This window comes from Mastigoproctus giganteus, chromosome 1 (genome assembly GCF_048544385.1).
Source record: "Mastigoproctus giganteus isolate SK-2022 chromosome 1, ASM4854438v1, whole genome shotgun sequence".
NCBI lineage: Eukaryota > Metazoa > Arthropoda > Arachnida > Uropygi > Thelyphonidae > Mastigoproctus > Mastigoproctus giganteus.
Genome location: NC_143575.1, coordinates 277,307,464 through 277,323,645, shown reverse-complemented (window position 1 = coordinate 277,323,645; position 16,182 = coordinate 277,307,464). Strand labels below are relative to the sequence as shown.

The window sequence follows — 16,182 nt, the reverse complement described above, 5'->3', positions numbered from 1 at the left end:
TCCCCTTTTACTTCAGCAAGATATAATTCTGCTATTAAACTGATTATGCTTAATCCCATTGGTAACTTTTATTTCTGTCTAAAAACTATTGTGAAATTATTACTATATATCAAAATATTGATAGATCCATTATTTTGGTAGGAGGGACTTTTGTATATTTGTGGAGCTGTGATTAGACCAAAGTAATCTGTTTAAGATTATAGGAACTCCCTGACTTACATAAGGGTTCCGTTCCGTGGAACGCTATGTAAGTCAGGGAATTTCCACCATGCTTGTGCAGCACTCACAACTGTGCTCGCTGAATTGATTGAATCAAAAAATAAATGTTTGACGAACATGTAAATAGAATTATTTATTGTATTTATTCAATTTTTTATCTCATGCGCAGGAAAAATTACAAAAGCGTGCAATTTCAAAATTATAAAATTACAAAAAAAAAAAAAAAAAAAAAAAAAAGAGAGAGCAGACAAGCATAACATCACTAAGTTTTACCTCTCGAGCATCATTGCCAAAACTGACATCATCAGCTGATAAGTACGCCGCTGCGGAAGTTGAGGGCTGTGGAGATTTAGAAGGGGTCGGCCGATCAACCTTACGAAAGAACATATTAATAGATGACTGGACAGTGGCTTTTTTTCTTTTCATCGTAGATTTCTTTGTAGCAAGCAAGCATATCATTCACCCCTCTGTTAACTTTTAAGAATCGTTCGCTGTCAAGATCCATCTTCTCAAACTTCGTCAATTTCGTGAAATTGCCAATGCAATTTCACGAAATGCCATCTCTCTGGCAATGAAGCATCTCGGCTACTCATTTGGTTCATCTTGAGCTTCGTCTGCATTTTCTTCTTTCACTATTGCTGCCTGCAAGTCAACATGTTATTGTTAGATAATTCATTCTCTTCTTCCTCTATTAACTCCTCTAAGTCTTTGGCATCAACCACCAACTGAAGTACCTCTGCAACCTTTACAATCTTATCTGTAACCTCTTCATATGATTTGTATTTTTCAAATCCTTCGTAGCCTTTTACATGCTGTGGGCACATTTTCTTCATTGCACCATTTAAACAACTTTTAGTAATTTCTGTCCAGGCCTTATTAATGTTTAAGATGGCATGGTAAATATTGTAAGATTTCCAAGTCTCTCAACATACGTGATGCTTGAACCTATTAAACCACTTGTTGCTTGCCATGAACTTGGATTGGGGTTCACCATATTTATCCTTAATATCTTTATAAATACTTGTTGCTTTTGCTTGAATGGTCATTAGACTCAGGGGCACTCGCTTCTGAATCTGATTTTCCATCCATATTACTAACAGCAGTTCCATCTTCGATATAGCACCTGAACACTGTTTTGTAATCGTTGTTGATCTTAAGTGCGTTGATCCTTTGACATGTTCTTTTATACATGCACTGTCATTTAAAATAGTATTCACTATTGAAGTATTCACTCATTCCCTTGCAATAGATGATAAACTTTGTCCTGCTCATACCTCTTAATCATTTTCATCTTCATTCTAAATGAATTTTGTTTCGTTTCCTGGCACTACCACCACTTGCACTTTTTGTTGGTCGCTTTCCTTTCATCATTGTAATATGTAAATAGGAATGAAGAGAAGTTTCTGAAAATGTTTTTTATATGATTTAAGATTTCGGTGAAGGGGAACCCAGAGGTGTATTGCTAAAAAAAAATAGTATTGGAACGCTCGTTCTCCAGAAGACTATGTGATAAAGCCACATCGACTGTACAGTAACTGAATCAGTCTTCAGACTCACGGTTCATAGAACAACCAGTTCTAGCATTCTCATGGTGAATCAAAATGCAGCGTTTGCATGCATCACAGAATATCTCATTTGTTGGATCTCTTTATCTGACACATTGTATTTTAGTAAGAAACGTTCAAGTTTCATTGCAAAATTTATATTTTTGTTTTTAAATAAATCCATTAATTTTAAAGATTACTATTAACATATATTTTTAGTAGCAATGGGTAAAATAGATATTTCTCCCTCCCCTTTGATTATGCCATTGTTTCATAATATTAGAGGTATAAATTTAATGATTTTCTCTTGTGACATTTAGAAAAAGTACTGGAATGTTGTTCCGGCCCAAATACACCACTTCACAATAATAGCGTAAACCCACACAATTGCAGTTATCGGTATTATCGTAAATGCAATAAGATCGAGTTTACTACCAATTTATAATTAGATGCACTAACAGAAAACCCAATAAATCAGAAATTGCAAATTGTTTTTAATTGTTTTTTGGTCGTGACTTCCAGAAACATGCTTTAGAAAATTATCACAGAGGCATTCAAAATTGATTCTTATAACAGGAACATATGATAACAATGAAAGAATAGTGCAATTTCCATTATAAATATGACCTTTTAGAGAGATAAATAGCCTAGTAATATAGCAAAATTTTGAAATTCTAAGGACTTGGAGCGAATTACAAAAAAAAAAACCAAAAAAAAAAAAAAAACCCAGTGTTATTGGGTTCACATTATGATATTTTCACGATATCTCCATTTATTCCTACAGGATGCAGAATATATTTCCACAAATTTTTTAAGTTTACACCGGCCAGCAAAAACTTACGTAAAATCAAATTTACGTAAGTCGGGGAGTTGATCTAATCCTCTGATTTGAATGCTCAAGGTATGTGATAAATGTAGGTGTACCATGTTTTAAATAGCATGCCTGAGAATATGATGTGATTCTATTATATCAATATATGAAAGGTACTAGAGATGCTAAGTCTAAGTGACAATGGATATAATAGGATGATTATGTATTTTAACCTGTCTGAATAGAAATGGAATATTTTAAGTAAACCATTACATTTTTTAAAATTTCTATGGTAATAAAGTCAGAATTACAAGAAATTACATCTTCAATAATGTAATGAATATTTTGATAGATTCTAATTATATATCTTTCATAATAAAGTTTTTAAACAGATATGGGTTACTGATGGCTTTAAACATAAGTGGTTTAACAGGATTTATTTGTGGCCTGAAAGCTTCCAAGTGGTCACGTTTAGTAATGCACATGCATTTGAGAAGATTGGGTTCGAGACTGTGTGACTGTTAAATGCAGTTAACGATTTTGATTCATTACCCAAATAATCAATTGGGCACTCCTCTAACTTGGTGGTGATGTTAGAGTATAAACAAGAACTTTTATATATTGCCAAAATAGAAAGGATTTACCTTTATTTATGAGCAGTCAGTATTTTATTTTTTGGTCATTACAGTGATATATTTTAACCATCAATGCCAAAGTGACTATCTGTAGAATTCTAGATTAATTTAATATCCATCCTAGTCTGAAATATACATTAAAGTTGAAACACACGGATGATCCTTAAAATTAATTTTATAAGATAAACCATAATGCAAAAAAAATAATAATAAATAAAATAAAAAATAAAAAAATAAAAAATATATATCTGATATATAAAGTCTGTATTGTATAGCCAATTTGTAAGTGCAGTAAAATTAGCACATCACTAGTTTGATAAGAATGAGGAAATTAATAACCTCATACAAAAAACTTTCATGCTTATAGTTAGTTATGTTAAAAATAATGTTTAAAACATATCTGGTAATCCTATCAAAAATAGGCCACATTAAAATCTTCCTTTCATAATACTGAAATAGTCATTATATATCAACCATTAGTTAAGTTGAACAAAATGTTTCATATCCCTGCTGCTATATTGAATAGAGATTCCATTATGTCCAGACATAATGATACGTACCATAATGAATGCTTAGGGTGTATTTTTTCATATCAAGGATCCACACAATGTACTGTAATGACAGAACATTAATCACATAAGCTCGGCATTCATTAAATTACTTATTTCTAAAACCTCAGATATTAAAATCCATGACAATTCATTTATTGTTTTGGCCTATTCATTATGTCCAATGCATGGAACTACACTAACATATGTGTGAAAGTAGTTCAAAGCTCCCTTAATTGTACTAGGATTATAATAGAAAAATCTTGGATGTATATACAGGGTGATTCACTACCAGTGCGACAAACTTGCAGGAGGTGTAGGGGGCACAAAGACGAATCGGAATCACATAGCATTGCAGGGTCCAAAATGCCTTCGACATGCGGTAGAGGACGTTGAACGGGAGGTCGCGTGAACTGCGATCCTGCTGGAAGTCAGCATTTGCGAACCGTTTCTGTTGAAGAAACCAAGTAGCAAAAGTCCTCCGGAGTGGATAATCCGCAGGCTCCAATGACTGGACGCATTGCAGATGGTATGAACTCATTTGGTTTGTTGACAGTATCCTCCATACAGTGGATTGGGAAATACCCAATCGTTGGCCTATCGCTCGAGTACTCGGATTGCCTTCTGCAAGACGTAGGACATTCTCCTCGTTGTCTGGCATCCTCATCGTTTGCTCTCAATTCATGGTATCTCTCGTGAAACAACCAGTCTCACGTAACCTTCTGTGCACACGTGCAAAAATCGTATGAGGAAGAGCACGCCTGTGCGGGAAACGTTCCTGGTACAAGCGCAGAGCGGCGCACCCGTTACAGTCCGCAGCTCCATATGCGAGGTGCATGTCGGCCAGTTCAACGTTTGAATACTCGTCCATCCTACTGCCTCGGGAACTGGTTCGCAAATGCTGACTTCCAGCGGGATCGCTGTTCACGCGACCTCCCGTTCAACGTCCTCTACTGCATGACGAAGGCATTTCGGACCCTGCAATGCTATGTGATTCCAATTCGTCTTTGTGTCCCCTACACCTCCTGCGAGTTTGTCGCACTGGTAGTGAATCGCCCTGTATGCTTGACTTCATGGTAATACTATTATTCATTCAGATTTCTCATTGACAATGGGTCAAAAAGTGCTAGTCCCACTTTGCGAAAGATTTAGTTTTCACATTTGTGCGACCATTTTCTGTGTTTGCCATAATGAGATCGTTCCACATTAGAGTTATCTATGAGATTTCATTGTTCATGTATTTGATAACATGGAAGACGCAGTTACAGAAAATCATTCAGAACACCTGTTACAAATGAATAATGGAGTTTTCAAATGAGAGTTTTTAGTTCTTTCTCATGAATGGTTTAGTAAATCTCACAAGTCAAACAAAGACCTTGGAATAAACTACAGGTAATTTTTCCATTAGTGTTAGTAGTGGAAAATTATTAAAAAAAAAAAAGCAAGCTTATGTAGTACCAATATAAAAAAAAAAAAATTCCCACCTCATCTGTCCAGCTTGTCCAACAGTTTTAATAAATTCTCCTTGAATTTATTAAATTACTCACTTCCAGAACAGATGAGTTTGTTCCAACATCACACGCATCTTTACCTTTACCTTCAGCCAGCAAGTAGTGGCTGGCTGAAGGCAAATTTCTACACATCTATCCTGCAACTATCAGCATATCCCCAGTGTGTAGTCTGAGCAAGAGGAAGAATGCCATCAGTATTGAGCATGTCATTTGCATTCAAAGCTTTAAACACAACAATCGGATCACTTCACAGGGAAGGTGAGGTGATCCGACTGTTGTGTTTAAAGTCTACAGATGCTGCAATTTGCAGAACTGAAGCTTTTTTGGTAAGAGCATCCTTTTTGTTCCCCTCACGAATCTCATTAACTTTCTTTGCATCTGCTCCAGCAGATCCACCTCCCTCCTAAAATAGGGCCTCTAAACCTGTACACAGTACTCAAGAAGTAACCTAACCATTGCCTTGTATAATTGGATAATCACTTCCTTATCCCTGTTGGCAATTCCTAAATTTCACTGACAAAACCCTATGAGCCATCCTGGCAGTCTGCACTGTACAGATAACTTCATATCCAACTGCACAACTACTCAGTTTTTTTTTTCATTTTTCACTTCCCTGAGTGTAGTACCATACAGTTAGTATGTTAATCTCAGATCATTGCCTAACTTTTCCAGTTTGTGTTAGTATTACTAATGGCATATGATTCAAAGAAGCAAGTGTATACAGCATCAGCCAATGCTCCCAAGTTAATTGGCCTATAACATACTTCTACTTCTTCAAACTGATAAGCAATGTTTGGCTACTTATGGAAAAACTACATTTTGATAAAAGATGTTTTCCATTTTCTCAGGAAAGCAAATAAAGGAATGGAACAGTTTGCCATTCAGTTACAATACTACCCTTTCCTATCTGCCGAAAAGAAAGAAAACTTTACCTTTCAAATTGTTTGAATGTTTCTCCATTTTGTACTTATTGATATTTTTTATGTAGTATACACTCAATAAACAAACATTAATTCGGAGAGTACACAAGTAATGGAAAAACATAATTTATCATCTCATTTAACACATTCCACAAAGTACAAAATAACCACTAAAATATCATCACTCACTCACTCACTCACTCACTCACTCACTCACTCACTCACACACACACACACACAGTCAGTCAGTCAGTCAGTCAGTCAGTCATTCATTAGAACCAACGAATAGATAAACTCAGAGCTCAATTCTTGCATTTTTGATTTCTTTCTCTGCTAAAGTTGCAGATATTAGCTTTTATTATAAAGTTTCTTGTTTAACTATGAATCAAATATCACAATAGTAAATATTCCTGTTATTAATGTAAAAGCCTCATTTATTTATTTCAAGGAACTTAATAACTATGCATTCAGAAATGGATTGCACTTTGCTGCACAAATGAACTGTTCTTTTCAAATAAATATCGTCTTTGTTGATAATAATTCTGTACACCCCCCCCTCCCATCCTCATCTTTATCGTTAACAAATATTCCAATCTTTGGTCAGTACACTACTTCTTGGAGTATATCACAAGATGATATTAATAAGAGATGAATATCAATATGCCGACACTGCAATTTGTTAGGTGAATTTCAATTATTTGTATGATTACTTATTATCATTCTTCTGTATCCAGAGTCTGACATTTAAATATTCTCTTTGATCAATCGGATAAACCAAAAAAATTAACCAACACCTAATCCACCAATACCTTTTTTGATGAACTGTTTTGTCATTTCCATCCATCAGGTCAACCAGCACCAATAGAATTTAATCACAGAGTGCATGCTCTAGATTAACATAATTTGATACTATGAAAAGGATACATTTCAGAGTAACTTGGTCCAGAGCTTCTAAAATCATCTACTATATGATAGATGCAGTGGGTATACAGTGCAATTTGTGGATGTCATTTACAAAGTAAATTACCCTGTATACCTTTGTCAAAACTATATGTCTTATACGTAGCAGAATAATTTTCCCAACAGGGACTTGTGATCTCGAGACCATTTTAATACAACTAATCTTCATTTATTATTTTCGATGTAATGAAACATCTATTTTTTTATGGTTCTCTTATAGATTGTTATTGTTATGTTGTTATTTAGGAGCATTAGCAACTAAGGAAATATTGCTCCGGGGATATGCGGTGGTCATTCCCTGACCTTTCCGCATCCTCCGTATTTGGTGGTCACAGGCTCGAACTCTGGTTTAATCAAGAAGCGTGTGCTACGCACTGCCGCTCTTGCTGACCTGGTTACGAAGGCGCCCAATTCTCTTATAGAGTACTGTATTAACAAAGTTAAATCTCTTTTTGATCTTTAGCGAACTTGTATTTACAAAATGTACACACAAGAATCACTGTCCCATTTCAATATCAAGACAGCAGGAAAGAAGCTGTAATATTTGTTTTCTTTCATTTAGGTTTCCTACTTTATATTTATGATCATGAAATATGTATATGTATGCTATGGTTACATGATAGTTATGTATACACTTAGCATCAACGTAATACCCCTAAAATGATGAAATATGCTAAAGCATGATTGTTGAAAAGCATGATGGCCATTGGATATCACTACAGTGTAGATAATACACTGGAATTTCTTAGTTTATAAAAAAAATTTTTGCTTATTACCCACAAGACTGTGGGTAATAAGCAAAAATAAAATGTGCAGTTTCTTTCCCCATCACAGAATATTTAGGGGGGAGAGAGAGAGAGAGCAATAATTACAGCAAGCTGAAAATACTAGATGAAAGTACTGGAGGGCTTCAATAATCTGACCAGACAATGGCTCTCTTGTTTCGGTCACAGCTGATGAGGTAGTTACCTGAGGGATTCCAAGCACATGCTGTAATTGTTGAGCTAAAAAAAAAAAAAAAAAACAATATTGAATTCATCAGGTATTTGTACAAACTGGGTTAAAAAAAAAAAGAAAAAAAAAAGCAATTTTTATGGAATGGATCAGAACCAATTAAATCCACAAAAAAGAAAATTTCTAGGAAAATAAACTTGAAGGTTAATAAACTAGAAAAATAAACTTGAAGGTTAATAAACTAGGAAAATAAACTTGAAGGTTATCCTTCAAATTTTATTGAAAGAAATATGTATATGTATTATGATAAGAAATAACAGATAGATGAACATGCTTATCTTTTTTTTCTTAATATGATTCAAAATAATCATTATAAACAAACATTTTAACACACAAATCACCAGGAGAGAAATTATCTATCTCACTTTTTTTTAAGCATTAGGCCAGTTAGCATATTCTTTAATACAAAGATATATATTTATGAATAGATGGCCTAGCAGATCCAAATATGATTTTGGTTAAATTTTTTGGACAGGTCATGGTATATTTGCTAGAATCTACTTTTAGCATGTAATAAAAATACATGTTAATAATCATACGTGCTAATAAAATCATGTTAATAAACTTGAATATGTGCCCCTCTGATAACTCTATGCAAAATATGTACTGTACTACACTATACATTGCTTAGCAATCGAAGAAAATGCATCAATTATTCTTGTCTTTAATACTGGCAAATTAACCGTCAAATTGTTGTTGCTAATACTTCATTGTCAACGTAACCCCACAAGAAAAACGGAGTGAAGTTTTGTCAGGTGAGCAAGGCAATCATTCAATTGGTCAAAAAAAAACTCTATAAAGGTTTTATATGCATTAATAACCTTGAACATGTGTGCCTCTCTTGTAACTGAGGATGTCACATCATTACTTGGTTACACCATACATTGCTTAGCAATTCAGGTAAAGCCAAAGAGCTTGTTTCAATTAATCTTGTCTTTAAAGCTAGCAAATCAGGAACTGCTGGTGCTAATACTTCATACTGAACTTAACCCTACAAGAAAAAAATTGAGTGTAGTTATGTCAGGGAATCAAGATGATCATTTTATCGGTCCACCATGACCAATCCAGCAATTTGGGAATCTGGCTTCAAGAGTGTTATATATGAACATAACACTCTTAACATCATTTACTCTCATTACCAATGAGGCAGGCTCCCATAGTGTTCCATGATTTAGGATCCTTCCTAAATAACTGATAATAATTATGTTGAACCTAAATTTTCAATTCATAGTAGCAAGCAACAAAACACACCGAGCTTTCTCTTGAACAGTAGCCATTTCGTTTTATGGCCTACTGCAGAGCTGCCAATGAACCAGTGATCTATGAAGTATAAGGAAAACAAACTGAGTTATTCTTCATAATGGTGAAAACTACCTCTTGTCATTTCATATCAGATCAAAAGTTATGGACTTTCCTAATAATAAAGGTATTTTTTTGAATACCCCTGTACTTGTTGTTATTTTGTTTTTTTTTTTTAGGAGCATTAGCAACTAAGGCCATATTGCTCCGAGAATATGCGGTGGTCATTCCCTGACCTTTCCATATCCTCCATATTTGGTGGTGACGGGCTCGAACCCCGGTCTAATCAAGAAGCGTGTGCTACGCACTGCTGCTCCTTCCCACCTGGCTATGGAGGCACCACCCCTGTACTAATGGATTAACTAAACTACAACAATGTTGAAGTTACCTGAGAAGCAGAGATGACCTCAGCAGTACTATTAGTTATATATCATAATATATGCATATATTTATTATTCCAAAGTTATTACTGTTCTCTGATTAACAATATAGGGTTTTATGTGCATTTTAGTATGGGTAATTTGAAATATGTGAAAACATTGACATCTGAAATGGGTTAGGTCCCACAACATAAATAGCTTGTCTATTTGAAAGACTACTGAAATCAATTCAGTAATACATTTTATAACAAAACTGAATGGAGCAAGCAATAACAAAAATTTGCTACTATACAGTATATGAATGTGTTCTTACCTGATGTCATTTTTAATTGGTCATTGGTCATCATGTTGCCATTAACGAGATGCTAGGGAGTGAGGTCACCGTTATTACTGACTTGACCTCTGCACCTTAATCTTCCTACTGACTGGGGAGGAGTGCTTACCTGTGTGACCTTGAGCAGGAAGCATGCTACAATCGCTATTTATGTGCCACTTTTAGCAGTTACAGGCATTACAAAACAGGAAGTGTTTTTGTTTTGAAGGTCAACACGAAGTGATATCTCATCATTCTTGGCAAGAATTGGAACCCCTCCCCCATTTTTTGCCATACACTATAATGGGAGACCCTTAACTTATGAGCAGTGTACCACAGGCTAAAACTGACAGCACAAGTATTATTGGTACCTATATTTCCCCCCAAAAGAAAGTTGACCGGGGTTCCTTAGGCCACTTTGACCAAACTGTTCTCCTCCTTTCTCTCCTTACTGCTTTTCAGCCCAGCCATCATCAAACAATAACTTGGCTCCTAACTGACCAATCTTGAAGTGTGCTACCCTGTTGGATCTGCCTTCAGCTGAGAGAACTGCTAATACCCATTCGCTAATCAGAAGTCTCAATTATTCAAATTTTTATGAGAATGCCGGACTCAGATCCAGAACTGTAGGAACATACTACCAGATATGACCTCACTCAGGATGACCTGGATGAACTCAAATCCATGGGTCAGGAGGCCTGCCTGCCTGCCTGGTAATAGAAATAAAAAAATCATCTCATGAATTACCTCGCTCTTGCACAGATTCTCTATCACCACAAGATGCAAACCTTTGAATAACACTACCTGCAGTCATGCAAGTTGTGTCAACCCCCCCATGATATCATCCTGGAGCAAAGACTGAAATTGAAGGAAGTTCCTTCAGTTAAATTGTGTTCCCTCCACTGTACGTACACAGAAGACAATTTTAGTCAGTTTAGTCAACTAAACTGACTAAAATTATCTTCAATTCTTGCAAACTTGCCATCCCAAAAAAAGAGACCCTTCTACAACTCTGTCCCCCGGGTGGTGCCAGGAATTGGATGATCTGACCCACCAGGAAGGAATTACAAAGAACCAGAGCCCATAGCAGCATGAGCTTCATGAAAAGTATAAGAACATCTGCAAAAGCTATATCAAGGCAATAAGGGAAAGAAAAAGGGTCTCATGGAAAAACCATTGAAAGTACAGGAAACAGTGATCCTTGGGGTATTGTGTATAAAATCGTCATCAGCAAGCTTCCCAGAGGAGAGGTTATAAACTTATCTAACCTTAAATGGCTCTCTAACAAATTCACGTAACGAGTCAATGGCTAACATACTCTCAACCCTCTTTCCCAACGATGAAAGTCTCCTCGATGACCAACAACATCTCATCACTCAAGAAAATGCCAGTTATTGGAAAACACCAACAGGAAAGTACCATGTGATCTTATCAAGGTCAAAATCATCAAACAATTCCAGAGTATCTTCTGCCAGCATCTTCTGGAACTCTATAACAAATGCCTGGCACAAACCACTTTTTGTAAATTAGCCTCTTTTAGACTGACCATCAAAAAATCAGAGAAACCTCCTACGCATCCAAACTCCTACTGCCCTATCATTCTCATTCTCAGCAAGATCTTCGAGAGAATTCTATATCTTCAAACCAATCAACATATACTCCTGCCAATCTTCCATCTCCAAGAGAGCATGAATTTAAGCAAGGCTCCTGTATCAAGGATGCCCTCCACTCACTAATTTCAGCTCCGACTCAAATAGAACAAAAATATATATCAGTCTATTTGACTGACTTTGCCAGTCCATTTGATGCTCTATGGTGGCAAAGCATTCTTAGGCAACTCAGACATGCAGCCATTTCTCACAACCTCTATCATCTATAAAATTATCATAGCAACCATAATAGTTATGATCAAATACTGAAGCTCCACCTGTCCAGCCTAGGCCTCCTATTTTGGTCCATGGTCATATACGAAATCCACATCACTAAAATTGAGCACTCACAATTGATAGCATTTGTAGATGACCTGCTACTACTTGTCCCTGCTGATACTTGTGCCTAACTCGAGGCGAGAAGCAATGTTCCCCTTAGCAAAATACACAAATGACTGCCCCTCCACATGCTCTGCATTTCATCTGAAAAAACCCGAGGCATACTAATCAAAGAAATCCTCTGCCCTACTAGATCTCCCTCAGTTAAGCTCGGCAATGTCCCCATTAAATTTGTTTTTTCGGATCAAATACCTTGGCATTATTATAGACACCAAGCTTTTGTTTTATCCCCATGTCATTCACCTCTCTACAAAAATTGGAAAATATGCATCAATGATTGCCAGAATCTCAAGGTGTGATTGGGGACTCGGGTACTGTGCTCTTACTACTCTGTACAAAGCTGTCTTCCTTAAGGCTGCATACTACAGCAGGGGAATATGGTACCAGTGAGCCATCATTCAGAGGAACCAATGGAAGCTGGAATCTATCCAGAGATACTTTCTCCTCACCACCACACATGCTTGATGCACTGTTAGTACAATGAACTTACAGGTCCTTGCAGGAGTTGTGCCACTACATCTGAAAGTTATCTTGTGAGGGGTAAGCTACTGCCATCGGAAATCAATCCCTGCAACAATTATCAATTATAACCTAGCCTTCTCCAACCCTCTCAAACAAGAGAAAAAGAATATCTCAGCACCTCTTATCCAGTACTGGCAAAATGAATGGAATCAATCAACTAAGGGCAGAGTAACAAAATGCTTCATTCGAAATGTAATATCCACCTACCCTAAATCTCCCCTGTGGTTTTTTCCATAGGGGAGATTTAGGGTAAAAAACTACAGTGGCGGACAAAAAAAGCTGCATAACTTGTGAATTTTGCAATTAATGTGTTTTGTGATGCATTGTGGGTTGCAGAAATGCTAGAAATGCATTTGTTAGATGGGATATATATCTCTGCAAATGAAATCCAATAAAAAGACTCCACCTGATATACCTAACTGCCATAAATATCTTCCCAAAGGGTAAAATGTGTAATTAATGGAAATATGAGAAATCATGCAAATGACAATCATGACAACCAAGCATACATTTTATTGCATTTATGTGTACAAACTGAAATGACAAGTCAACGTAATAGTATTATGTACTGTAAATCAGGAAAATAAATCCTCAATATTTTGTTGTTTCCTCTTCGAGCTGCAGTTACAGCCCTGCAACAATCTGGCATGGAGTTAATCAACTTCTGAATACCCAATTTTGTGGTACCACACCCTGACAATGCTCTCCTGCAGCTGAATCTTACTGACTTCTTCTGAGCAATTTCAGACGACATTATGTACCAGCAATTTTCAATAGGGTTCAAATCTAGACTGTTGCTGGGCCAGTCCAACACAGTAATGCCAGAATTTCTGAGGTATGACTGCACCGCAAGGGAGAAAAACGAGGGAAAACATTGGTTAAGTATGTTTTAAGTCTTGTGAGGCAAGAAGACAAACTCAGCATTATATCTAAATAGCATAAAACTTACCAATTTTTTGCTGTGTGGCTGAGTCCTGTTGAAAAATGCAGTTTTGGATGTCTGTGTGGTAATCCCTAATTACAGGTTTCAGGCACTCCTCCAAGATAGCAGTGTAGGTTTCTGCATTCAACCGTTCCATTAATAAACTTAATTTGCCCCACCCCTTTGCTTGTTATGCATCCCCACACCATCTGACCAGTGGAGAACTTTACAGTCAGTGTTATGCAGTAAGGGTGGTGTCTCTCTGATTATTTTTCGTCTTCTGACATATCACTTCCCATCCGAGCTATGCAGGTTGAATTTTGATTCATCAGAAAAGATTATAATGAGATTAAAAGAGCAATGGTGTCCCATTGCTCTTTTGTCCATGAAACATGCATTTAGCCCAAGCAAGTTGCTTCTTGCTTGGGCTAAATTTGTTGGGTCAACAAAGGCTTCTTCTTGGGCTGATAGGCATGCAAATCACATTCTGAAAGTGGTCTTTTAATAGTTCGTGCACTTGTTTCAACACCAGAGGCCATCTCAAAGTCCAGTTTTAGATCAGGAGCACTAACATGGCGATTACAAAGGCATAGTCATTTCAAATATCGATTTTGGGACGGCGTAGTCACTTTCTTACGGCCTGATCCCAGTCTTCTCTTCACATCACCAGTTTCACACTTTAATTTCAACACCCGGGATACTGTTGACTGGTGGCAGCCTATTTTATCAGCGATAGCATGTGTAGAAAGCCCTTCCTGGGACAGAACAACAGCTTCACTTTTTTTTCTTGGTGTCAACTGAACATATGGAGCCATGCTCACACCTCTGCAAAACAGGATACTAATGAGCGTGTATACCCTTCCAATGCTGTATTTATAGAAACGGCTGATTCAATACCTTTGCTTTGCGATAAACAAAATGACTCTAATCAAACAATATCTTATAGGTTTCACTACAAATGTAACTTTTTTTAAGGTGACGCAGTTTTTTTGTCCACCACTGTATATAATCACTGGCCATGGATCACTCAACTTCAAAATTGCGCTTACAGAAAATCCACTCTGCAACTGTGGTATGCCTGAAGACTGGGAACATACCCATTACATTTGTCATCATTACCATCCTCTTATATGCAAGATGCTTCAAGCACTATGTTCTCTTCCTTGCTGTGAAGAATTCTTTTTTGTCACAAAGAAGACCACTACATTTGCTCAGTTTGCGTTTACATGCAGAAGGACAAACCTCACAAGAATTTACAAACCATAACCATACAAAACTACAAATGGAAAGACATGGCATTCTACTAACTTAACACCATATGAAAACATTTTGGTACTCTACTTTGCAGAGCACTCTAGACCTGCAATCTTTCTACTTTCCCTGGATCTGGGTGGGCTTCCCAGCCTAGGGAGATCCAACTCTACAGACCCTCCTGACCATCTCTCCACTGGAGGATGCCTTCTTTCCTAATCCTCCACTTCATACCTACTTTAATTACTACTCTTTTACTCTGACCCCTGCTCACATTTTTTTTGTTTTTGTTTTTTGTCTCCACCAGGAAGGTCAGGTGACCCTGGCAGAGATAAATGGACTGCCTGGCTCACCTCCTAGTGGTGGTGAGCAACAGAGTCCCACTAGGGACCCTGCAGCCAAGTAGACCAGAAACACGACAACAAAACATAAAACTCTTAACATAAAGCACACAATACACTAAATTCTGGCATTTTACAGAGCACTGTATTTCTTCACAGGAGTACTTATGGTGCAAATGTGGGAACCACTGGTGATGCCTTCAACAAATACTATGCCACTACATACAGTATATGATATCTAATGCCACATTTAATTTTAAGTTCCTACATGCTTTGTGAAAAATTGGGTTGTGAAACTGGGTCTGAGTCCCCCACCAAATTTAACTTGTAGCTGGTGAGTAAATGATTGTTTGGACCAGCGTTTCCTAACCTGTGTTACGTGAAAAATCGTAATTAATAATAAAAAAAATAAAATAAAATAAATAAATTTTACAAGTTTGTAGCATACACACTTTTGTATCATTATAATTAAAAAAAATTTTTTTTTTTTTTCCGGTTATAATATACTGCCGTAGACTAATAATCAAATAGGCTGTGGAACATTTTATTTTGGCGGGCTTTGTATAGAGAAATATGCATAGAGGTAATGAAATCTAAGAAAAAGTAGCAATGTAGTGATCTAATATGCTATTCGTATGCAATTTAGCCTGGAGTACTCAGGTTAAAGGAAAGGAGGCGGCGAACCAATATCATAACTAAACTCACTTCCTTGTATAAATCTTTTTTGACAATTATCAGTATTTCGAAATATTATTATTAAAATATGTGACCACGAATTTTTAGTTGAAAAAAGGAACTTTAAAACAAGAAGCAAAGTACTTCCAGTAGTGCAACTGTGGTCGATGAAAATGAACATAATATTGTCACACTTCAAAGTGAGGATGAACAATAGCAGCCTTTTGTTCCCCAAAAATCCAAAGTGAAAAAAACAGGAACAAACTAAT

General features: G+C 36.5%; 1 protein-coding gene across 1 annotated transcript in view; it reads right to left on the bottom strand.

Annotated features, from left to right (window-relative positions):
- Positions 1-6,686: 6,686 nt before the first annotated feature.
- Atg16 (Autophagy-related 16) overlaps positions 6,687-16,182 on the bottom strand; it is a 274,434-nt gene continuing 264,938 nt past the window's right edge. Inside the window, exon 16 of the mRNA XM_090386604.1 lies at positions 6,687-8,152. Within this exon, the coding sequence (XP_090242730.1) occupies positions 8,059-8,152 (94 nt within the window). The 3' untranslated portion in view covers positions 6,687-8,058. The remainder of the gene's footprint in view (positions 8,153-16,182) is intronic.